Below are 26,814 nucleotides of genomic sequence, written 5' to 3' on the forward strand. Positions count from 1 at the left end.
TTACAGCATTATAAAGCAAAAGTTAAACCAAACGACTAAACGTAACACGCTACACAGCTCTAAAAGAGCTTTAAACGACATCGCTTCAGGTAATTCCGTTTCATACGACTTTAAACACAAGTTTGAAGCCCAACTCGTTACTCCATTTATATCGCCGTGCAAAAAGATTGCTCTTAATAAAAAGATGGTAAAATTTAAGTGCGCATTTACTAGATATTTCGGGGTTCAGTGAATTTTGCATTTGAATAAACGTTGTTTAAATGAAGGTGCTTGTATACATGGTTGTATGTGAGATTTGAAGATTCCTTAGATATTAAATACTATTGGGAACAGCTTAGCACAAATAGAATTTAGAAAAAGGTTTTAATATGTCGACTAAATTCGGAATTGATTTGATATTTAATTGAATGCGTATTTACTTATTCTACACTAATATAACAAAAAGGAAAAATTTGATTGTTTGTTTGTTTGAATTGAATAAGCTCCGAAACTACTGGACCGATTTAAAAAAATTCATATAAATGCACTTAAGAAATTACTGTTTTTGCTTTGCGAGTCTTATTACATAATTATATGAGAGATGTATTAATAGTTATGGTGTACTAAGCACTATAGTATAAACATTAATAATTCACTTTGGAACTTGGTAACATTAATAATTGCTATTTGCGAAAGAGATAATTATTTTCATTAACAATTATTGTCGTTTTGTGTTATTTACAAAGATGATTAAAACAATTCCCAAGTTACCAATTATAGTTCACATTGTTAGCTTATATGTTAGCGTTTAAAGAAGTGTGTTTACTTGTGTATATGAAATAAAATTGGAATCAGTCACATTAGCACATCATTTGCTGTGGTTCCTTACACAGCTAATGGTATTACCGCGAAAATTGGCGATAGGCAGAATATGTTTTTCTCTGCCACGTTTAAGGGCCAGAATTTATCTCTGCTAATAAATTACCCGCCGCCTACGTTTATCCTCGCTTAAACAAACACGATGTTCGCACCACATTTTTCATTCCTGCACTCATCTGAAGAGCTTTAGATGTGTCAATATGACCGCATGAAAAGTATTTTAAACGATGATAATTAGCCCTCAAAGTGGTGATTTGTTAGAAATATTTGTTAAAAAAAACTAATATAAAAAAAATATTATTTATCAAAATTCTGACATGGTATTTGCCATACCTAAAGAAGTATATTAAATCGTTTTAGGTAAGCTCTTCAATGTCCATACTACTTCATAAATTAAAGTTATATTAAAAATGGAGTGTTTAAAGAATGTACAAATTAACTTATTTATAAATTGTTCAAAGTGACACGCTTTGTAGGGAAGACTTTGCTAGGAAACTTTTCAGCGTAAATTATATTTTGAGACCGTTCCAGTTGAAACTTTGATTTTGATAAATATAATTAAAAACATATTAATATACAAGTAATTTCATAATTAATATAATATGTTCCGAATGCTATAACGTCTATAGTTTGCTATACTAACAATGTGAAATGCAGTTAGACAAATACATATTGAGCCAATAATCAGCATAAAGCGAAGGCAAGTACGCTTTACGGTTATTAGTCCATATTAAAATTTTAATATAGCTAAAAACAGGTTAACTTGATGTATTTAACGTGTATTTTAGTATTTATTTTATCTTCTGCCAACTATAATTTATGTATCTATTTTCTTTATTTCGAACACAAAAGTTAAGTATTTAAAACATTATATTATAGGTATTTATTTATAATCTAGTTATATTAAATGCGGTGTTGTATAAAAAGCTTTATTTTTCTACATAATATACAAAACCTAACTTTACCATAATAAAAAAAATATATGAGTGTAAAAATAGAGTATAATATTCTCTAGATATACGATACATTTATTGATATAAAATTATGCTAAGAAAATTGAAAAGTCGCAATATGATGGATCATGATGGCTGCATTAAGGTCGAATGGATATAATAATGCGAAGTATATTTATTTAAAGGAGTAAGCTTAGTCATTTCTTATACTTATTGAATTTAATTTATTATATTTTCTATTGTTATGAAATTAGATTTCCCCTGATTACTGTATTATTTTAAGTTTTAATAAAGAAGCCCTATATTTCCACAATAATGTATTGTTCGATGAAGATAGGCTGAAATTAAGCTAATAATAGACAAAAGAAAGTGAATTAAATTATTATCTTCAAAAGTTTAAATGTCAAATATTACAAAAAAAGTTTAATCATTTAGTAAATTGTATAGAAACTAGCTGCCCGCCCCGGCTCCGTATAGATATTTGCTAGTAGGCTTTTCAAATTTTAAAGGTAATTGTACTAATCTAGCAGTAAAGTAGATATAGTGCATCATCTTCCTTATTATTGGCATTTTCTCCTTAAAATACCATATTTTATATATTACGATAAATACAACTTTTCAATGAGAAAGTTTATCTCAAATTGATTAAAAACTGCTACATTTGTAACCTTATAAGTTTATAATAACTTTCCAATATGAAAATATCGTCCAAATTGATTCATTCCTTTATATACTAGGTACATAAGTCCTTACCACCAATAAACACATAAAGTACCTATGTATACACAGCTACACTAGTAAAATTATAAGTTTTTAACGCCGTTTGTGTCAGGAATAAAAACGTATGTGTGTGTATAAATTATTCCTCCGGGACGCTCTTGGACAAGTGATTAGTGCGGTAGCGTTTACAAATTACAATCGCTAATCTAGGTTTGATCCCAGTGGAATGGAACAAAAACTGTCAGAGGCTCTTAAGAGAAATCTATATTGTTACTACGAAATTCTAAAATCTTAAATCAAATTCTAAACTATTTTGAAGAATCCGTGCAAAGCCGTGCATTATGGGTAGTCGTTTTTATTTTTTGTGACATAGTCAGCGCAGGAAGTAAATCCAAATTATTTGTTCGGGTTATATTGCTTATTTAATAGATATTATCAGTATATTATCATCATTAGTTTTTGCTCAATGTATTAATCATAGACATCGGCCGCTTAAAATTCTGTTATATGAATAGATTTATGCAAGAACTACTTTACACAAACTTAATAAACTAAATAGAAAGCACTCTAATGTAGATTAAATATTATATACTTTAGAATTTTCATTAGCATATATCAATCAATTTAGGCGATCCTTTATTATTTGAAAGGGTAGACTCCCTTGAGTGTATTGCATGGGATGTGGTTTTACGATAATTTGGCTTCAGAATGTTATCAAAGTTGTATTGTTTATGTTAGGCTTTCACTTTGATTTATTCACAACGTGTAATTATTGAGTAGAGCTCGCCTTTTCTCAATTTGTTAATTTATAAACGAAAAACTTTTAAACGGATTAATTTTTTAATTACAATATATGTAAATGTCTATATTTTAATAATTTTTAAATCAGAAAAAGGGAGATTTATAAAAAAAGTATTTATATAAGTTAGTTAAGGTCGCATTGCCTAGAGGTATTTAGAACTAAACTTTAGTATATTTCTTTATTACAAGAACAACTGTGTATGTATCTGTAAACATTCGGTTAAATAGTTATAAAATTGGTATGATTACGCAGTACTTAACTATATTGTATGTAGGTAGATACATAGCGATATATTAAGTGTATAATTATTAATAATCCATTGTTAGAATGCCATACTTTGCTTTAAAAATAAACCTTGTACATTATACTATTTCAGAAAACTCCTCAGCTTGTTAAAAGTTATGCAGCCGAATGTCTACCAGCTATGATTTTACCCTGTGGACTATTTTAATTATTTTTATACCAACTTTTAATACGATGGACTTTTGCAGCTCTTGCATTATTAATAGGATATCCAAATAAACTATTTTATTTGCATTTTCTTCCTATTATAACTGCGAATACGCTATTAATTTAATTATTTATATACGAGTAATTGATCACATTTCTTGTAATATATTATTTTAATGAGTGAGATAATATAATGTAATTCGTAACCTTTCTTATATTATGTTGTCGTGGTAAAATCACTATAGCTTGATCAATAGAAAGGTCATTATCAATAAAATAGGTACTATATCTATCTTAAAGTAAAAAAGAACTTCAATTTTTTAAGAATATTTACGTCGAAAAATGTATTAAAAGGTTGAAGACCGTTAAGACCTTCGTTCTACGAAATAAACTGAATTTACAGACGATGTTTTTAAAAACTTGATAGAATTTAATTTAATTTTATAGCTAGATCCTATGATCACGTTTCATGGAACCGCCTCGCACAGCCACTAAATATTTAATGAATATATCAGCAGATAATTTTCCAATTTACGATGTACAAATTATTGATTCACCAAAACATCAGTTAATGTAAAAACTCCAGGTAATTATGACTTTTATGAACTAAATGAAAACAATGTTCATACCAAAAAGTCAACACATACATATATCCTTATCATAAAATACATTAAAATGGGAAGTCAACATGGATAATTAGAGTCTAATTATCCATTAAGAGTGATAGGTGTATAAATTTTCTATTGAACGGCCCATATATAACAGTGTAAGCCTGACATGGCGCACGTTTATCCGGCCATATATCTCGCAGGCACATGCTGGTCCATTTAACTCTACTTACCATAGTAAATTATCACTTTTCTGACACCCTACCTTAACAAATTGTTGCGTGATCAGCGAACATTTATCAACGCCCATGAACTTGTTACACGACACTATCTTTATTACTGAAGATCGTTACTATAATAACCTTCCAATAAAGACCTCCATCTCAAAAACAAGACAAGACTAAGTGAGGTCCCTTTGCACGTGTGGAGCATGGCAGATTATTTTCAAATTTTAATCAACCTACTACGATCGACACTCTTAAGAAAACATTCGCATCGTTCAAACTAGTGCTAAAAAATAGAGACGTTTGAAAAACAAACACGAAATAGTTTATTTTTAATTATGGATGTGTCTCTACTTAACAGAAATTAATTATGCAAAACATATAATCCACTTAAGTACTTGATGAATAAGAAAACAGATTCTATACATAACCTCATTAAAATTTCAATTCGGTCTAAATCCATTTACGTCAGTGGAAGTAGTGTTAATTAAAGTACATTCAATTCAAATGTGATTTGGGCTATTCAAAGATTCTTCTGATTTGATTCTGTTGAATGCGGTTAAAAGGAATGCTTGTAGAAAAATATCCCGCATTTCGATTTTGATTGAGATCAATTCATTTCTCGTATACAAAACATAGCGTTGAAATGCTGCCACAAACAATGTTTTTCCGTCTATTTTATGTATTTTGTGTGGTTCCTTCGAATAAAAAGCAGAGGCTTTAAAAATTAGAATCCAATTATTCAAGGTTTGCAGGCTTTGATTGAGAAACGTATGGCGCAGTGCCAGCTTCTTGTTATTAGCGAACGGTATAAACATCTGAAAAAGTACTTCTGTTTAACACTAACCTTCAACCTAAGTAATGAGAACGTCCAGATAGGTTTTTGTTGTTCGCAGAGCAGGGTCTGCATAACACATACACGTATATGTCACCGGGCGGGCCACACCGCGGCTCCGCTTGAATTATTCATGAGACATATGGACCTAAAGCAGACTGGATTTCAGACGAGAATTTTAAAATATCTATAGAAGCTTTCAAATTGAAAATCCTTTTATAAATAACGATATAATACGCCGGCAACGACTAAATATGCTAGCGTTTTTCAGATTCATAAGTCTGATAAATAGGAGCTTGTTATAGCGATATTATTATTCTGTTTAAGAAATTTTGAAGGATGTTCAGATATATTCTAATTCTATGCGCGTTTTAGTTTATAAATTCATTGTGATTTATTTTTATATCTTCATCATTCTACACGGTTTTATTGCTTTATATTTTTTTTATTCTCAATAAACATCAAGTACTTCTTATATCTCAATCACCCCAGCCTCCTCCTTCCGATGCTACAGAACACCTTATCCTTGAAACCATCCTGTCCCATTGTAAAGTACTCCTTGGCGTTTTCTATAGTCCTTCCTTGTTGATTGATTATTTTCCCTCTTTAGATTCGATATTCGATAAATTAATTCCTTAATACAAGCATTGCATATTTATGGGAGACTTTAATACATGCCTCCTTAAGAAGGATAAGCCGTTCTCGTAGATTGTTGTCTATTATTTTATACAACATGGTTATTGATATTCTACTTGCCAATTATGGCATTCTCATCTACAATCCCTTAGAACACTTACTTTAAGTAGAGAGTAAAATGCATTGTATTAAATTGCCTTTTCTTCGAGGCTCAAATGAATTTTTTTGTATAAGTTTAAATAGATATAGATGTAGAAAGATGATGACGTTTTATTTAAATTAACGAACACTGATATAAATAAATAAAAAATAACTCAATCATGTTTAAGTCTATAAAGTATTTTTATTGCTGAACATTATAGCCAATAAAATTTCGGTTTGGTAAAAAGAAAATAGATCAATGTAACACGTGATATGCATCTGACCCCAACAGAAGACTTCATCGTGGAACATAAACGTAACTGGACCCATAGTAATCCAGCCCCTTAAACCAAGCAATCGTCATTTGCCAGTAAAGTGCAAATACGGCGAATGTTCAATAAAGACGGTTATCTTGTGGGCAGTAAGACAATTGCGATTGTACGCAATGTAGCCACGGACGTAACGACCCGATGCTCCATCGACATAAAACCACTGGGCGAATACAATGACACCATAAAACCACGGTCTAAGTGAGGGCCACTTAATAATACAACGCATGGACTGAAGATGTTAGTGTTTATTTGAGAAAGGAAATTTAGAGGCTCTTAATTAGGATAATGACACCGTTGCATATAAAAATATATGGAAGATTAAAATACTTATATAAATCTTACTATATAGACAATTAATATCTTTAAATTTTAAATCGTTTTTATTTGTTTGACGAGCGTCTTTAATCAGATATTTAAATAACACATACAAACTTAACTTATTTGTTTCCTTCTCAACTTTGAAACATCTTAAACTTGGTCTTATTGTTCACGAAGTGATAATTTAAGTCGCGAATTGTTATGAATACCACATTTTAATGTTCTCAATGAACTGTAAATACGTTTATTTGTATCTGTATGTTTATATTATTTAAGAATATTTATGAAACTCTAACGACGAAATTAAAAGTGTATTTGCAACTTTTATATTTTTTTTTTCCTAATCAGATTCGAAACGTTCGATAAATTTTTACACTCTTTTTGTTAGATGGAAAAGGGTATCTCTGATTGATTTTCTTTATCGGTTACTTGTAAAATACTTCATAGTGCATATGTATATTTTTATGAGTTAAATATATGTTTAGTAAATTGTACTTTTCTTAATAGTTTGACAAGTACATAGGTATTAAATTAATCTTCAATGAAAATTAACGATAAATATACTCTCATTATTTAGCTAAGGCTGCTGATTTTATAGCATTTAATGCAATGAAGGCATAATTTGAACCCTGTAGATATTTAAAAAAAAAGTAGAAGACATTCGATTGCTGAGGTAGCGTAGCGTACGTAGCTCGTAGCATTTGCTACGAATATGTAGCAAGTTCTACGAATATTTAATTTTAGAGAAAGCCGCGAGTTCAAGTCCTGATAATTATTACATATTCTATGAATAAAATAGAATTATTTCTTCTTTGAGTAATATTCAATTGAGATAGTCCCACACAGTCAACACAGATGAAAAAAGATTCCATTTAAAGAAATTAGTAACCATGTAAAAATAATTCGTTGGTACGAATAAGATTATAGGATAAGGAATTATGTATTTTGAATATATAAGAAGGATAAGTCACACAACTTCAATAAAGTCATATTTATACAAAACATTACGCACATATTTTATATTATAATCATTTATTGGAATCCATGTGAATTCGTCAAAAATATTCCTTAAGATCAGCATTTTTACATATGTATATTTGAGTTAACCTTTTCGGCTGTTGTTCTTAAGTAAGTTCTATCCTTTTTTCCATATTCTTTTGCTTTCGTAACTTCGGTAAGTTTATTACGCTGTTTGAATACAAAAATAGGAATATTCTAATGATACCTTTACAAGCGCCATCCACGTATAATTATTTCATGTTTTGTAAGAGAACTTGTTTTTCCCCGTGGTTTTAAACGCAATTTTCCCTAATAAATATTCACCATCTAATCTATGTAGCATTGTGTTAGAGTGCATATTAAAGAAGGGTACGCTGGACTGAGAATAAATTTAAGAAAACAGCTTTACATGTGCAGATGGTTTATTTTCATTTATTTACGGTTTCTTGGCTAAAACAGTATTTTGTTGTTTATATCTATTTTTAATGGGTTTTTCAAAATTATTTTTAGGTTACACTTTTACCTCGTTTGATTGTTATAAGTTATAACCTAAATAGTACATTAAAAAATCATAATCATATACGAAAAAATTATAATATTCGAAATTTAGGCCCTTACTGCAAAGGAAGGATAGGATCCTTCTTCGATACTTACTTACTTCTGTATACTGTCAAAGCATACCTAAAAATATCCCAAAATTAAAAAAAAAATAACTTTTTACCGTTGTGCAAAACTTATCTACATCAATATTGTAACTTCCTCCATCATCATCAATGATTTTATAATCGATATTGTATTTTGTATTATTTTCGGAAAACTGTCTCTACAATAATAGTTGTGGACCAAATGTGTTATTTTAACTGTCTACCTATATATATTTTATACTCTTACAGAAACTACAGTAGCTCTCAATTGATTCTTATTTCTAAGAAGGAACTCAAAAACATTTTAAGATCAGACGATCTCTAAAAGGCTCTATTTTTTTGTATTGGGTGCTCATGTTTATTATTCTTACTGTCTCGTGGACTGAAAGAAATTTGTCTTATTCTTGTAAATTGTTATAGATTTCAGTAAACATTTTATAAGGATTATTATAATAAATTATTAAAAATATTATCACTAGTGAATTAAACAACTTTTTATATTTATTTCTTTCGTTGTCAATATAATATATTTAGATTACGTCGTTTCCGCGCAATTTATACGTAAACGAATTACATTCGATAATTTATTTGTTAATATCAATTACATTCAATAATGTATAAGTTAATTGAATACATAATTATTGAGTAAAATTATTTATTCGTCTCTTTAAAACTAGGACACATTTATTCGACAACAACATTACCCAATACACATTATACTCCCACGAAAATTCTCAAAGATTCAAAACAAACCCTCCTTAAGCAATTCAAACTTATTATATAAATTAACAAAATTAATTTTCAAGTTAAAACAAAGGTTTAATAACTTAAACAATAGATTCAAATTTTGTTATTATGTGATTGATGTTTTGTGTAAACACTCTTAAAATGTCATTAATCATTTCTTCGATTCAGATCCTTTTCTCTATAGGTAAGATAATCATATTTAAATGGTACATTTAATCCCTATCAATAAACGTTGTTTAAATTATGCACATAAATAAACTTAGTTAAAGTGAAGTTGTTAATTATGGAACGATAGTTCCATTAAGCTGAAACACAAACTCAGCGTGGGTTTGGTTGGATTGTTTTATTTATGAGAACGAAATGTCCGCTATAAATTGTATTATAAAGTTGGCTTACGATGTATTCATTTGACCTAGCGAGTGAAAATTTAACAACAAAGGAATATTAGTTAGTCAGGCCTCGGAAATCACTACGTGTTCAATTACCAGTACTAGGTATTGCCTAGTATTATCTGTGATATTGCTTATCTCTTTTTATAGAGATAATAAACAACAGCTTGAATATTACCTACATATGTTAAATTCGAAATATACTTGTCAAACTGTGGGTGTCTCTTTGTGTAACATTTTATAAGTTTATTTTAGCGCACATATTCAAACAAAGATCTGACGAATTTAAGTGTATTTTATGATTTATAAAAGCGTGTGATTCGAACTGATTATTACCTAACTTTTGAATACCATTAATCAAAATAAAAGAAATACTACAATGGTTGAAATCAAATTATTGTCTATTGAAGAAACCTGATACGAAGAATAGTAAATGAAAATGCTTATGATCGATACACTCTTGAATTGAAATCACTAAAATAAACCTTATTCAGTATCAAATGCATACTATACAGGTAATAGGGCAAGATGTTCCTCAACTAGAAGCATGTTAATCTTAATAGCAATTTGCACAGCAAAGGTAGGTTTGTATGGAACTGACGTTTCATTAAGCAATTTAGATTTTAATTGGGGCGTCTGCGCTATAAATACAAATCATGGCAACTGAAGTAATGATATATGCAGATCTAAATATATACTTAAAATTGATTGAAATAAATTTTGATATTTTGATTAACTTGTTTTAAAATTGTCATTGTCAAAACAGTTCGTGTTTTGTTTTTTACGTAATATACATATATTATACCTACAATATTTATATTTACTACTTACTACTAATAGTTAATGCGAAAATTATGTTCTTTTCAATCATTATAATTTTATCTTAATTCAGCAGGGCGAAAAAAAAACTACGTCCTATAAGCAATCAATCACATTTTAATAAATATCATGAATACTTAAACGAGAGGAATTCTCCTCGTTCTTAACAGTGAGCTCAGGAAGTCAAATTAAATGTTTTTTTTTCTATTAACGAGTACAGATGAAGGAAGTGAACTGAAATAACTTCATGGATTATCCGGAAATCCGTGCTATCCTATTCAGTGTTTTTACACCGCGTGACCCAATTAGCTTTGTAAAGGAGGTCAATTTATACCTAGTCAGTAATAAAATCACAGTTTAATTTTCAATTTTTACCTCCCAGTAAATATATATATGTTTACATTTACTTATCGTTAACGTATTACGTATTACTAAATGGATAGATCAGCGAAACGGATCAAATTTTGAGAGGCGGGATTATGCGTAAATCTATTTCGAATGATCCAAATTGGCATATCTTTAAATGGAGGCCTTTAGCACGTGACGCAACAAATAAAATCCCACTTAATACACAAATCCCAGTGAAAATTTATGCCACGTAGTATCTCTCTAATGCCGAGGCCGTGACAACGCGTACGTATAAACTTCTCTCCGTTTCGATCCCACTCCACAAGTCGCTTAAACCAATAAATTCAATTGGGAGCATTGTTTACATGGTGCTTAACTGGAATTACTTTAAAATTTCGACTGTTGGCATATGGTAATGATGGTAGTGGATAAAAATAAAACCCAATAATTGATGGCCTGAAAACGCAATATAAAATGTAGTGGAATTTATTCGTAACCTTAAAACAGCGTAATAGAACGTGTATTTATTAAAAACAAAAATATATTTAAAATGCAACGATAAATTTCGAGTCATACAAAAGTAAATTTTCAAAAATATCTTGAGTTATACGGTAATAGCTTGTAATTTATAATACGTTCACCTCCTCATATATATTTTCAGTTACGATCTATATCCATATCTATCTTATATCTGTAAAATCTATGTTCTAAATCATCTTAATATCTGCCACAAATCATAGACGGATATTTTCTAGTCTTGGCTGAAGAAAAATCGCCAACGATGTAATTGTGACTGTGAGTGTTACGTTAGATTAGATATCTAGAATTGTAGACTAATTTCATTTGTTGGCACAATTATATTCTTTCAAGACATTAATATTATAAGGATAAGAAATATTTTTCCTGTAGACTGTAAATTAACTGGAATGATTATAATACTGTTAATTATTTACTCGAGCGATTCAGTAATAAGTAATAACATAACAATTTTCCTTTTGAAAGAAGAAATCAAACTCGGTTTTATAAAACAATTAATCTTGCTCACAATATAATATTTTTTTTTTCTAAAAAGGATAAACTCAAAAGCAACTTAACCGAATTTGGAAATATTTTCACAAGTAGAAAGCTACATTATTACTACAACATTGATTGACAGACTATTTTTTACATCCCCGCTCGCAGCATTGGTGGAGGCAAAACAAGTTTCTTATCTATAGAATCTTGTCTAGAGAATATTTTTCGTCGCTATATTTTTTATATAAATAGATTCAAATTACGTATTACGTATCAGTTTTTGAAATTATGTGACTGCCGAATCGGTCTATTATTATCAGTTTCATTGTACGAGGGTATTTGGATATTTGCCTCGAATGAATAGAGTCAAGAAGTACCTACTGCTTAATTAAATAGACATTAGTTGACGTCCAAAGAGTACTATAATAATGTTGACGTCGCGCCGTCTGCTCGCACGCACGTCTCGTTGCATATTATCAATTTTTGTTTTAAAAAAGATTTCTCTTTTGAACGTGGGTATAATATGTGCTAAAGAACTGTGGCGTAGGAAATTATTGTGTTTTTTCCGAGTCATTCCCATTAGACCTTTCCCACCTTCTTAGAGAGCCTGCTATTCAATATTCATCCTTATGTTATAGTTGCTCTTTTTATAATTTGACAGCGAATTTTATCCGAAACCGTGTTTAATTCGTGAGCATTTCAACAGTATTAAACTTCCATGTAAATAAAATGTGCATTGTGGTTTCAAAGATAACATCCCGTTTTAACTTCATTTTCCATTACAATTATTCGGTAGCCGATTTCGAATTTTTACAATAGTCCATTTGCACTATGTAAGTCCGAATGAACATCATTTGGGTTTTTACATAACGGACTTGTTTCAACAGCCAGTTTTTGTATAATAGTCATTTTTAAATTAAGTTTCGATGATTGCTCTATACTTTTTTGATCTTTTATGTATTGAGATTACTAATTCGATCTATTGGTTTGAATTTATTTGCTATGAGTAAAATTGAGCGAAAATTTTAAAATATTGTCAAGCCTTTATAGTTTATATTACTGCTACATAGAAGAGTCTTATCATTTATTATATAATTCATCTAACACACACACGATAAAGTAAAACCTTAGATTTGTAACAATTACCTGCCTTACCGAAACTAATTTATTATTTTTGCATCGCGATTTTTTTTTTTAATTTAACAAAACCTAAACTGACATAACCATTTAGCAGCTCTAATACATATCGTACTTTACATATGATACACATAATACTTTTCCTCGTTTTTTGTCTCAAGGCTCCTTAGTGGGAAGTTTGAGTAGTCTTAAATCTCCAAGATGCCGAAAATAAAATTCATACAGTAACATACATTTGTGAACAAATCGTTGACCCATATCGCACTCAGTGAAGGTTGAGACAGAATTGAATTGAATTTTATAGTACCTGCCTACCTAAGTGGGTGAACTCAATACGTTAAAATATGCTCAGTTAAGTACAGCTCTTTGTTAACCTATTTTATTAATATTCGTAACGTCATTAAATCAAAGGACGTTGACATATAAAATACGTACGGCAGAATTAGGGAGAACAAGTTGATTTAATTTCTTAAAATCGTATCGAAATTTTGAAATAGAGATTTACATTGGATTTATTTTTCGTCTGACCATCTTTTTTTAAATTAATGTGTTTTTGCATAAATATAACATGAATAGTGCCCACTTATTTAAGAAAGGGTTTTGGATAGACGCACATATTTAATTCCAAATTAATATTAAAGCGTTCTTATGTTATCTTATGATGACCTTTTGAAACTCTCTCCCAAAATTAATCAACGTCAGTTTTAAAAAGAAATCCTCATCAAAAGTTCACCGAGTCACCGTTTTTATAAACCAATATTTATTTTACTAATTAACGAGGTATTTCTTGTAAATTTATGTATAAATTAAAAAAAGTTTCCAAAACTACCCCAAGAATCATGAACAAAATGATAAGTAATTTAAAACTGATTCAAAACTTTATAAAAGAGTCTAATTAAGACTGAAATGCAAATAGCGCTTCATCATTATTCATTCTAGTTAATAGTCACTAAAATCCATAGTAAGATTATGGATACTTCTTGACTCTTTGACCTAGATTCATTGCGAGAAGCAGATCTGAGCATTGAGCCAATGTAACGTCACACTGAAAGCCTTCCAAGCGATGTCGTTTCATATGCTTTAGGCTATGAAATTTAAATTATGGCTCTTTTATATTGTAATAACATGTTTATATTTTGTATGAACGTTGCCCCGTGAATTGCTTTCAACTTGCAATGAACTGAATTTGATGTTCAACTAAATGTTATTTGAGTTTTTAATGTACTTTAGATTTTTTTACTGGCAAATTATATTTATAAAAATTTTATGTAATAATTTATAATAAATTATAATAATATTCTGTACAAAAATCATATTTACAATTATATAATACAGCAAATTTATCCCATTCTTTCATGAGAAAACTTTCACCAATATAATGTTCAATAATTCTACGTACTTATTCAAGTTAAAAGAAAACTTTTTAGTATAAAAGTTAAGTTTTAAAAATTATTTGTGACATTCAAACAGTATTTCTTTTAACTTGCCAAGTAAGTAAATAGAATACCTTAAAAATTAATTAAATGTAAAATAAAATCACTTTGTTCACGAACTTTCAAACGATTATGAATTGTTAAGTTTGCTTTTATTGTAAGAAAATTCTATCGACAGCTTCATTATGTACTTACAAGATTGATTTAAGAGATATTGTATTGAAGTTAGGTGGTTCAGCAAAAATCTGATTCGTCATAAAAGTATAATAATAGTGGGTCGGGGGTGCCGCAACAACAGCGGTGACCTACACAGCGCGCGCCGCCGCGGCAGTCTTCTGTCGAGCTTTCTAATGACCTCAGGCGTTCTGTGTTGCCCGTAAAACCACATATAACCTCTTATTAAATCATAAAAAACAACTGTGATTGAAATACCGCATGTTTCTTGTGTAGGATACCGTACACTTTAAGGACAGGCGCAGTTCGATCCGGCGACCGAGTTGCGTCACAAAAATGGACTCTAAACACTAAAGGATAACACTGTTTTGCAATTAGCCGGGGGCCGTGTGTCAGCACAAACAAAAGCCTTTTTTGGTAAGAACTATTTTCTCAGTTTGCTAACTTTCCTAGATTTGCGATAAGTCATGATGGATTTGGTGCTTTCTTTAAGAAGTTAGGTTAGTTAATTATTTTGATTATAAACGTAAATAAGAAAGGTAAGGTATGTGGTGTTTCTAGTTTTATGCATGAATTGTTGTGTACCTATATATTCTTTTATTGCTGTATAATCTATTATATTTTAAATGATCGTGGTATTGGCACGTCTCATCAGCATAACCATCAAAAAATACATAACGGTAAGTGAAAAAGTTTACTTTTCAATATTAGTTTATCTAAAAATAATATACTTACACCTGTATATGTATTTCTTATTTACTTTTATGGGTATATACATATATTTAGATTTTAGATTATTGAAAATTAAAGATTTTATACGTCGTTGTTTAAAAAAAAATAACAAATAAATGAAATTTTACATACTCTACGCACCAGTAGTTAAAACCAATAATTATGTACCTTTAAGCGAATAAGCAAATTATAATTTTGTAGCGAATACTAACAATTTCACATAATTTTTATATTAAAAAAAATGTACAAAATAGATTGTATCTCCATACTCCTACTTTTTATCAATTTAAAACAGACAGTTCTCCTTCTACTCCAGCCTTCGACTCCTTTGGAATACATTTAAAAATTCATAAGTTTTTTTATAGATAACCTACTTTACCTCTCAAACTCAAACTTTATGTAGAACATTAAAACTCTCTATTCTTGCGATTTATAAAGTAAAATTTCCTCCGACTAATATTGACAAAGGTAAGGCGAGTGCACACAGAGCGAGCAGCCTCGCGAAGCAATTGCTGCGCGAAGCAGCTCGGCCAATGTGGACGTTGCTCAGCCGAGGAAAGCGCGTGTGATGTCTACGTCACGCTACGAGCCACGTAGAGCGCGATGCTTCGCGCAGCAATTGCTTCGCGAGGTTCGAAAGGTATGGGCCCTGGAGATTTTGGAGACGCGGCCATAGCCGCGTATGTAGGACCGGTTGTCCCGGTCTCCATAGGAGAGCCCGGTGACATCATCGGCATATTCGGCGGAGGCGGAGGCGTAGACGCTGTGAGAGTTTTCTCTCCTACTCTATGTGGAGGGGAGGGAAAGCGTCCCACGGGAATACCCGGTAAAGAGGCGGGGAAGCGCGGGGTACGCGGCAGTGGTGCCTGTGCGGCGCGCTTCAAGGTGCCCGGAATTGGTGTGGCGGTGTATTCGGGAGCCTGTTGACGACTCGGTGTGAGTGAGTGAGTAGTTGAAGATATGGATTCGGTGGATTGGGCCGGTGACAAAGTGTGGACTTGCCAGGAACGATTCATCGCCGGCACCTGACAGAGGTTCTGACACCAACGCAGGAGTCCGGCCAGTTGCTGATGAGCGGGCCACGATTGCGGCCTGGCCGGAAGCGGCAATGGCATCCAGGCCCATTTCAAGTGCGGCAACCGACCTAATAAAGACCCTGCGGCCCAGTGCGCGCGGACGAGTTGCGCGTCGCTGCGGCAGCGGCGGCACGCTCGGTGGCGGCATTATTGTATGTGTTTATTCACATCTGGGAGCGGTCGCAATCGCAATTTAAAATAATTTAATTAGTTTCATAAGTTACCAATAGCTGGCGCCACTTTAGTTTTGCATCGCACTAGCGAAATGTTTTGTTGAATACGTATAAGAAATTTCATGTCGATCCGCGCCGAACACTCCACCACTTTGCAAGTGACGAGAGTACTGCACCACCTCGCTACCGCCTACAACAAGCGAGAACAATCGGTTGCAGTATTCCTCGATGTGGAGAAAGCGTTCGACCGCGTATGGCACACCGGACTCATCTACAAGCTGTCCACGTCTACTACTCCGCGTCGAGTAGTTAAGACTGTGGCCACCTTCCTGCAAGACAGGCGTTTTCAAGTGGCGGTTGAAGATGCTTTGTCCACAGAGCGCCCCATCCGAGCCGGTGTGCCCCAGGGAAGCTGCCTGTCGCCCGTCTGCTATAGCAGATACACGGACGATATCCCAGTCGCTGGCGGAGCCATTTTAGCGTTATATGCCGACGACGCTGCGTTTATTACCACCTCGCTGAACGCCAAGCACGCATCGGTAAAGATGCAGCGAGCACTGGATGCGCTTCCCTCATGGCTGGAGGACTGGAGACTCAAGGTCAACGTGGGGAAAACTCAGGCGATTTCCATCTGGCGGGCGCGCCTTTTGCCGCCCCCGGTGTCTCTCATGGGCGAGAATGTCGAATGGTCACCGACGGCCAAGTACCTTGGTGTGACCATTGACAAGACACTCTCGATGCGGCCCCATGTGAAAAACGTGGTCGCCCAGACACGCGCCGTGCGGAATATACTCCGCCCCATGCTGGCGTCTCACCTGCCTCTCCGTACGAAGCTGTGCATATACAAGGCGTACGTTCGCACGCGTCTTACCTATGCGGCCCCTGCGCCCCTCCGGAGCACCACGCTTCGTACGGAATCAGGTCATCTCCAGGGACCTGCGCATGGAGAGCCTGGACGACTTCGTTCGCCGCCTGAGTTCCTCTATGTTCGCGCGCGCCGACGGAGCGCGATCCCAGCACTTGCACGGCATCGCGCCATACCATCGACGACCGCCGGACATAAGAGGCCTACCACGTGACCTAATCTCCTAGGACACGACCACTTCCTCGCCGCTGGCTGACGGGCGCTCACCGGCACTCTGTCGGCGAGCTCGACCTCGCTGAGCGGCGGGTGAAGCACACTCGGACATTCTCCCCTGCAGCAGCTCGCAGATCGCCCGCGATACCGCGGGCTGGATCGCACTGCAGCAGGATACCTCCCGGACATGACACCTTGGACCATCCGGTCCCACCCAGTGCCCCGCCTGTAGTTGCAGGCGGCGTTGCTACCACTGAAAGGGGCCATCGCCCCGAACAGTTACCCCGAAGCCTGTGAAGGCTTGCGTGGAAGACCCGAGTAGTAGTCTGCCTGCACTTGGGGACGGACCGTTGTGGTTGTGTCGTTGTTCTTGGTCGTTCGTTGTTCTTGGTCGTTCAGTCAAATTCCCAGTGATAATACATATCTGCCTGCACTTGGGGACGGACCGTTGTGGTTGTGTCGTTGTTCTTGGTCGTTCGTTGTTCTTGGTCGTTCAGTCAAATTCCCAGTGATAATACAATAACACAGCTTGAGATGTAGTATGTAATTAAAACACTATTAATTTTTATTTCAGCTATAAGTAAAGGGGCAGTATTGAATTCAGCCAAATCATTTTGGGATACTGGATAGAGGGTACTGACCCTCTATATCACTCTCCACATCAGTATCTCAAAATGATTTAGCTGAATTCAACACTGCCCCTAGCGCCCCTATCGACATGAAATTTCTTATACGTATTCAACAAAACATTTCGCTAGTGCGATGCAAAACTAAAGTAGCGCCAGCTATTGGTAACTTATGAAACTAATTGTCGTAACTTGACATATTGAAACATAATTAGACACTGTCCTACTTTCGAAATTGACTTAAAGTTTATTTCTCCTATCAGTAGAAGTTTCTTCAACCTTTATCGAAGTAATGTGTTTGCGGTTATCCATAACCATCACTATGGAAACTTGTTGCAGATACCGTTTGTCGTTAAATGCCTGTTTTTAGGCTTAAAGCAGTGAAGTTTTTGTAGTCACGACCATTAGGAGCTTGAGTTGTTACACCCTGTCATGGTGAAGGCTTTTTACTTTGCGTGCCACGTTTGCGATATATGGGCATTATGGTTATAACTTTCTGGCACGATTATGAGGTATGGCTACTAAATAATTGTGAGACTTATGTCTGAGCTAAGGAATGATTTTCCCCTAAAGACCTGAGAGAAAAAAGACTTAATAACGATCCAATACTTTTGTTACGTTAAGGTGGGTCCACACTTGATCATTTTGCGTATCAGATATCCGTACCGTAGCATCGACGCGTATCATGTTTGCTAGTGTGGACGCAAAATTATCACGATCATGATACACTTCGTGAATAAAATTGAAAAATTTGGTGGTCGCTATATACTACAGCAGTTTAGGCTGTTAGCAAAGCAACCAATAATGAAATTTTGAATCTTCATTCTACAATTGTAGAATAACTTAAAGACCCGTAAAATGTATAGATTATCTTTTCTCAAGTTTCATTGACATCTATTAAGCTGTAGAATTTTAGTGATTATCGGATTAGATGCTTTCAGGTAACAACAGCTCATTTATGCTTCTATAAATATATGTTTTATATAGAACATAGCTCGCTGATAGGAACAAAAAACGGGCGGCAAATATTTTACATTTTCAGTAGATACACAAAGCGGGGCTTGATAAACTTTTTGGCAGTTCATGTTCCTGTTTGTATTCGATGCAAAATGTAAAACTAGTCATTCATAGTTTAAAAGTGATGTTTGTGTTGCTTTTGTTTAAAATACAGATTTATTATTTTAATTATACTCATGATAAATGTGCACGAATCTGGGTGTTACTGGTACAGAATATTAATCTGCTGTTGAATCATTATTTATTTTTATTATATTTACCTAATGCGACGGACTTGTAAAATGAAAAGTATAAATTGCTTATACGGTCTACGCTTTTACTTAAATGATAAAGTGGTTATTAAAACGGACTATTCAACTAGTTGATTGATAAACGTAGAAATTTCTAGAGCATTCATTTGTGTATGACAAAGATAAAAATGTATACATATTTATGTTTAACGTTTGTATCCATGTTTTTATTTTTATTTAGAACTAGCTTGCATTGTATGAAATATCATGCAGTCGTAATAGACCATTTAATTCTTTTCTCCGTACATCATACATAACGGTTATTACTTATTACATAATAAACGGTAACGCATTGTCTTCTGCATTAAATACGATCGATATTCATAAGCTTATTTAGCCACAGATAATTAATAATAATACTATACTAGGTTAAGCTTAGAGCAGAATTAAACATGAATATAATAGATTAACGGTGTGTACATCGCTTTACCCCGCATTGCACACTTCAAATGAGACGAAGTTCATATGAAATTAAATTTGAAAAGAGAAGTATGAATAAAGTTGGAGTAGTGTGGAAATTGTGCAGTAGTTTTCCGCGGTATAGTTAGCTCCTTATAAATGAATCAACAACGTTATATCAAACTTTATATTCGTTACTAGTTGTATTAAAACGTACATATAAGTATATTTGTTTAGTTTGGTTTATGTTGTATTGAATTTATAGTTTATGGCAACGCAAAATACCACTCGTTTTGAAGAAACATTGCGACATACAGAGTATATTATGTACCTATATCAATATATAAATAACAAATCCTTTTTGGTTTCAGGTACAATTAAACTTTACGACCCGTAGTATGAAACAACAAACAGAGGCAATAATGTAATTATGAAAAACATTTTATGGGTCGTGGAAAGGAAAAATGAGCATAATGTTTTTCGAATTACTTCATTTCTCTTGGTTTTCCTGTCAATTTTCCGAATTAAAAATACCCTGGGGTGCCCAGACTTAATAAAAAGTGACAAGTGCCTCTGTTATAAGTTCGAAGATGGTAAGAAAAATCTCTTTTTGAGCAACTTTTCAATTACAATTTAATTTCAATTCATTTTAATATTTCAGATGTTTTCCTAGATTGTCAAGACACGTCTTTGAAAGACATAAGTAATGCACTCCAAAGCTTGACGTTCATCCATACTTTTTCTATATACGACTTGGATAGCAGCGAAGAAAAATTGGGACCATATATAATACCACAAAACACATGTATCAAGCACGTGCATATTTCGCGTACAAGCTTAAAAGAAGTTAACGATGAAGCATTTACGCCATTAAAAAAGTGCCTTGAAACTATAAGCATTGTATCTAGCAAAGTTAAGTTAATACCACAAAAAGCTCTCTCCGGCATGCTCAAACTGCTTTCTGTAGAATTTACTTCAAACTATATCGAAGAAATACCAAACTATAGTTTTTATGGTCTTCCGTTATTGAAACTTAATATAAAAGGCAATATGATTCAACACATAGCGGACAAGGCATTCTCGGGCTTAGAAAATACTATAACAGATATCGATTTAAGTGAAAACAATTTAACGTCGTTCCCCATAATACCGATTGCTAATTTAAAATTACTTCAAACATTGAGGCTGTCGTGGAACGAAATTTCCTCCTTTCCTGATATTGAGCACACTGGGTTAAAATCATTAGAGTATTTAGATTTAAATTCCAATAATTTTGAATTTATTTCAGAAGACTGCCTTAAATTTAGTCCGTCCCTGACGATACTATCGTTTCATTTTAATTTCATAGTGAATATTCATTACCGTGCGTTTTATTCTTTGGTGAATTTGAAATCTATTGATTTGAGTTATAATCGAATTAAAATCCTTAACAGTAATTTATTTCAAAACAATAAATTAATGGAATTTATAAATTTGAGTCATAATCACTTGCACCACATAAACGGTCTCATCTGTGGTATGCCATCTCTAACTAAAATTTTATTAAGTAATAATAATATACTAGAAGTGCCAATAGATTCATTTCATAATTCAACGAAGATAAGTATATTACACTTAGATAAGAATTGCATTAGTAACGTTCATAGTGAGAGTTTTAGTGACTTAGAACAATTAGTAGAACTGCGATTAGACTTTAACTATTTAAATCAAGTGCCACATAGCATTCTAATGAAAAATAAGAATTTAGCAACTTTAAGACTAGACAATAATAATTTTATAGAATTAAATAATAGCACGTTTAAAACTTTAGCAGAATTAAAAGAAATTAGGCTCAATGATAATAAACTCACTTTTTTAACTAGAAACCTCTTTCTTAATTTAGTAAAAGTTGAGACTCTATACTTAGATCATAATGAAATAAGTTTTATCGAGTCCCAAACATTTACCAAGCTATTAAATTTAAAATATATTTCTTTAAACAATAATAAACTTATAGATATTCAAAACATTTTGCCAAAAACTAATTTCAACTTGCTATCTCTTTACTTACACTCGAATAGGTTGACTTCAGTCAATAATTTTGAATCACAAGATAAATTGTATCTTCTCACATTGAAAGACAACCAAATAAAGTTTGTAACTAAACAAACATTTGGAAACTTAACCTATTTAACTCGTTTGGAACTTGGAGAAAACGAAATTTCAATAATAAATGACTTTTCATTTCAACGCTTAATATCTGCTCGTTATTTAGATTTACAACACAATAATATACGCAATATAACGAGCTTCACTTTTTTCGGTTTACTTGAGCTAGAAGATTTGGATCTCTCGTACAATAAAATTAATTTTATTTACGACATGGCATTTGAACACCTAAAAAAATTGAGAAGTCTCAATTTATCATTCAACCCTCTTAAAATTCTATATAAAACACTTTTTCAACAATTGCCACTTAGCTCGCTTTATTTAGATAATTGCGAAATTCAAGTTATCGAAAATGGCACTTTTCAAAATCTTAATAATCTTAAAATATTATCGCTAAGTAACAATTTTCTAAAATCAAACGATCTTTTGACGCTGGATATACCGGGATTAAAATTTTTGTCTTTATCTCACAATATACTTGATTATTTGCCAGTAGAAGCATTTGCACAGTTGCCTTTATTGGAAATACTATTTTTAGAACATTGTAATATTGAACAAATAATAGAAGGGACATTTACATTTAATAAAAATTTGCACAGATTCAACGTTGCACAAAATATTATAAGTACGATTCCGTCAAATCTCTTTGGACCATATAATTCTGTTTCTGAGCTGAATATTAGTAATAACTTTTTAGACTATGTACCGTACAACACGTTTCATAATTTTACAATGGTAGAAACATTGGACTTTTCCGAGAATTTGCTACCGAAAGTAGAATTAAGTGGATTTGAAAAACTTATAAATCTCAAATATCTGATACTGCGAAAGAACGAAATTCAATTAATTTCATGTAGGAAAAGGATAATATTTGAAGAATTACTCTTGCTTGATATTAGCTGCAATAGGTTAGATCATTTACCGAACAATTTACTAGAAAATTTTCCCAGCATCCAAAATATTAATATATCTAACAATCATTTAGTCCATTTTGATTTTTTATTTTCGCATAAAAGACTTGGTATATCTCTCATCAACATAGATATAAGTAAGAATCCTTCATACACTTGGACCATTCCTAAAAATATAAATGAAAATAATATATTAATTGCTAATTTATACGAATTGCACATCTGTACAACGAATCTGACAAACGTCGAAGATATTAACTTTGAACTTCTCAAAAGCCTACAACATTTATATTTGAAATATAATAAAATAAGGCGTCTTTCAATAAGTCCTTTTTCAAAATTAAATTATTTGGAGAATTTGGACTTGAGCTACAATCGAATTACTCATCTAAAAACAAGTAATTTTCGTGGACTAGTTAAATTAAATGCTTTATGCCTTTCTCACAATAATATCGAATCAATGGATTCGTTTGATGAAGATTTACGGAATTTAAAACTTTTAGATCTTTCATATAATAAATTACAAAATATATTGAATGATGACTTAATTCATTTGAAAGAACTTACGGTTCTTTATTTGGGATTCAATAATATAAAGTATATATCGGCTACAGCATTTAAAACATTAAATAAAATCATTGAAATAGATCTGCAACATAATAAACTTCAAAATATACCGATAGAATTATTAAATTCTATAGAAAATCACGTCAAAGATATATCTATAGAAGGTAAATATCGATAATTCGTTCCTTTTTTTATTAATGAAACGTATAGATATTTTGTTCATTTAATAATAAATACTTTTATTTCAGAAAATGTAATTATATGTCGATGTCAAAAAAACAACACTTGGACCTGGATTCAGGATCACCCTAAAATAATAAAGCCTAACGCCGTCAAATGTCTTAACGATGAGTACCCAAACGGAAAATGTAATTTTCCACTGATCGCTCAAGTATCAGTTGATAAGCATAACGATAATTCAGTGTCTGTGTCCTGGTTTATAAGAAATCGGACATCTATAAAAGCTATACAAATTATGTATTATGATGACGACGATACTTCTGAGGTAAGTGTAAATGTAATTTTCATTGTATTGTTTCTTTTACCTAATCTCAGATATTTAAAATGACTTCCTTTTAGGTATACTCCAAGTTGATAGACACAAGTGAAACTTCAACCTCTTTAGATGAATTACACAATAACATGAATTATATTGTTTGTGTATTAGCCATCTACGAATTGGAAGTGGCTGAAGAAGACATTAATAAATCGGATTTTTACTTCAATTCTCTTATAAAAATGAATCGTAGCATTGCAGCAATAGAAATAACACAATCTTCTTCTAGTGAATGCGTTTCCTTTGATACATTTAAAAAACCACTCACTGTTAAAATGAAAAATAATAAAGTCTTTAAAATATCATCTATTTTGAATAGGCGTCTGGGATTAATAGTAGGTTGTTCATTAGGCGTTGTTGTATTTTTTGTAATGGTCTCAGTATTATTGTATACTAAAATAAAAGAAAGGAAAAGAATAGCGAAGTCTGACCCGGCATGGTCAGAAATGAATGACTATCATTCAATTCATAGTAAAGAAGATATTCTACAAAGTTCTACCACTGCATCTACCGATAATATTTTACTAGGAATGGCAAAAAACCGCAATGTATCTTTAGATAAAATAAAATAGATGTAGACTAGCACAGTCTTATGAAATTATTTTTATTAAAATTACAGTTATACCACTTCATAGTAAAAGCTTGCTTGCTTTAGAGTCTAGTAAAGGCGTTTTTAGCGCAAATAATGTTCGTAAATAGGTAGAAAATTTAAATATTTAATACATTAGTATTAGAAAAAGTTAATAAAATTGTTGCTCAAAGTTATCTTTTATTTCTACCTCATTTCTTCCATTAAACTTTAAAACGTCCAATCTATTCCTACAAAAAATAAGTATACAGCTAATCGTAGACAAAATTCATTTCATATTTTTAAGCAAAATTCAAAAGGGTATTCAATTTCATGACGTAAGCCAATAGCGGGGTTCATAATCTAAAGTTAATACGGATCGACCCAAAGCTGAGCAATATGTTATATTGGATGCTCCTGTACAGCTATCATGAGATTAGGTAATCGACGTAAGCTCCAACAAACCTTGATTGGTATGACGTCAAGATGCCGAGGCGATCACAGCAACAATTATGTTAATTGACACATAAGTGCTGCCCTCGAGAAATAAGCTAATGCATATGGAATCCAGGATTAAAGTGTAGATTATGATTATCGGAATACTGTTATAATCATGAAACGAAAAATTAAGCAATAAACAAATTACAATATTCTCGTTTAATTCTGTAGGATGCATGTTGGAAACATACTGAAATAGATATAACTAAAATTATTTTTTATTGTTGACAGAAATAAAACTAGCCTATTGCTTAAAGCTTGATCTTGAAGATTTGCTCAGGTGGAAAACCATAAATAATTTGAAAAATAATTTGCTGTGGAAATGAAAAAAATAGCTGATGTCTCTCACTAGCACGATACCGATTTTAGGCGTGTCCTTTTTGTTAAAATCCAATACATATTTACTAAAAAACGAACTAGCAACTGTGAGTTTCAGTAACATTCAATTCATATTTCATGGTCTTCTTCACAGCGAAACGTTTTAAAAGTCTCACTTGACCCATTTAAAAGGGCCTTTTTGCTCCAATTTCAGTCTGACGCCTATACAAGGTTGTGACTCAAATACCTTATCTGTATTCAAAACTAAACAGAAAAGTTAAGATCAAGTTTTATAAAAAAAAATACAAGGAAAGCTATGGGATAATAATTCTAATTCGATAATTAAACAGTGCTTTATTTTGGCCTTAAAAATTCTACATAAATATTATTTGGTTGACCGGGTAAATCTCACAGGTTGTTTTATTTCTTTAATACCTCAATATTATATTTTCGGATAACATGTCGAGTAAGAAAAATGATAATGTTTACGTTAAATCGACACGTACACTTTGTAGAATTTGCTCGAATTTAGTTAACACAATAAAAACGAATTCTGAATAAAAACAAGAGCAAAAGCAAAGCCGTGTAATGGTCGAGCCTACTACATTACCTTGTTCCACTAATAATAATTGATTCTACTAACGAACGGAATGAGAACATGGATTTCGCCAGAAATTGGAAGTCAATATTATGTTTGTATTTTTTTACTAATTGTGTAGTGATTAAGTAGGAGGGGATACTTTTTACTATTTTCGATTATTATATCATAGAAAATAATGAACGTGGGCAAAGTGGCCAAACCATTAGAAGTTTAGCTTCAGCTATCTTCAGTCTAGTTATCTAACTAAACATAAACAAGAACAAAAAAATAGGGTCCTGGTCAAACCATAATAATCACACTAATCTGAAAATTAGCCGAATCGCAAACAACTGTTTGATATTTGCTTAAACATTAATACCCCAACACACATGAACGCACGTGACATCAGCGCCGATCCACTATCTGCTCTCTTTCAGATAATAGATTCATTTGTATTCAGGTTGCAAGTGGGCACTGTAACGAACATCGAGGGAGCTGACGTTCAGGGTACAATTACCAGTGTTAATATTTACCAACTGACGCCAGCAACTAATTGCTATGGCTGCAATAGAGCTTAGCCGCGTACGTAAGCCGTTACGTACCTTGGCCGCAGGAGACGAAATTAGCTTGTCCAATTTAATGTGACAGAGAAAACCTGAGTCGCTACGTAACAGCCAAATGGAATGAAAACACGAG

At 32.6% G+C, this 26,814-nt stretch overlaps 2 protein-coding genes across 2 annotated transcripts in view; both read left to right on the forward strand.

Annotated features, from left to right (window-relative positions):
- LOC149485143 (coiled-coil domain-containing protein 12) overlaps window positions 1-26,814 on the forward strand; it is a 480,484-nt gene that overhangs the window by 367,595 nt on the left and 86,075 nt on the right. The window lies entirely within an intron of this gene.
- Window positions 20,344-24,906, forward strand: LOC149485161 (uncharacterized). The gene is made up of 4 exons (XM_089699899.1): window positions 20,344-20,565; window positions 20,634-23,762; window positions 23,847-24,103; window positions 24,178-24,906. Exons 1-4 carry the CDS (start codon window positions 20,403-20,405, stop codon window positions 24,724-24,726), a joined length of 4,098 nt encoding a protein of 1,365 aa, XP_089556025.1. The 5' UTR covers window positions 20,344-20,402; the 3' UTR covers window positions 24,727-24,906.

This window comes from Colias philodice, chromosome 10 (genome assembly GCF_061535455.1).
Source record: "Colias philodice isolate Cphi_HAF_F1 chromosome 10, ilColPhil1 Martin Lab GWU primary, whole genome shotgun sequence".
Classification (NCBI taxonomy): Eukaryota; Metazoa; Arthropoda; class Insecta; order Lepidoptera; family Pieridae; genus Colias; species Colias philodice.

Excerpts from the sequence above, each read along its gene's own strand:
- LOC149485161 (XM_089699899.1), top strand. The coding sequence starts at position 20,403 with ATGAAAAACATTTTATGGGTCGTGGAAAGGAAAAATGAGCATAATGTT. Across the intron at positions 23,763-23,846 it reads CAAAGATATATCTATAGAAG|AAAATGTAATTATATGTCGA; the intron begins GTAAATATCGAT and ends CTTTTATTTCAG. Across the intron at positions 24,104-24,177 it reads ATGACGACGATACTTCTGAG|GTATACTCCAAGTTGATAGA; the intron begins GTAAGTGTAAAT and ends ACTTCCTTTTAG.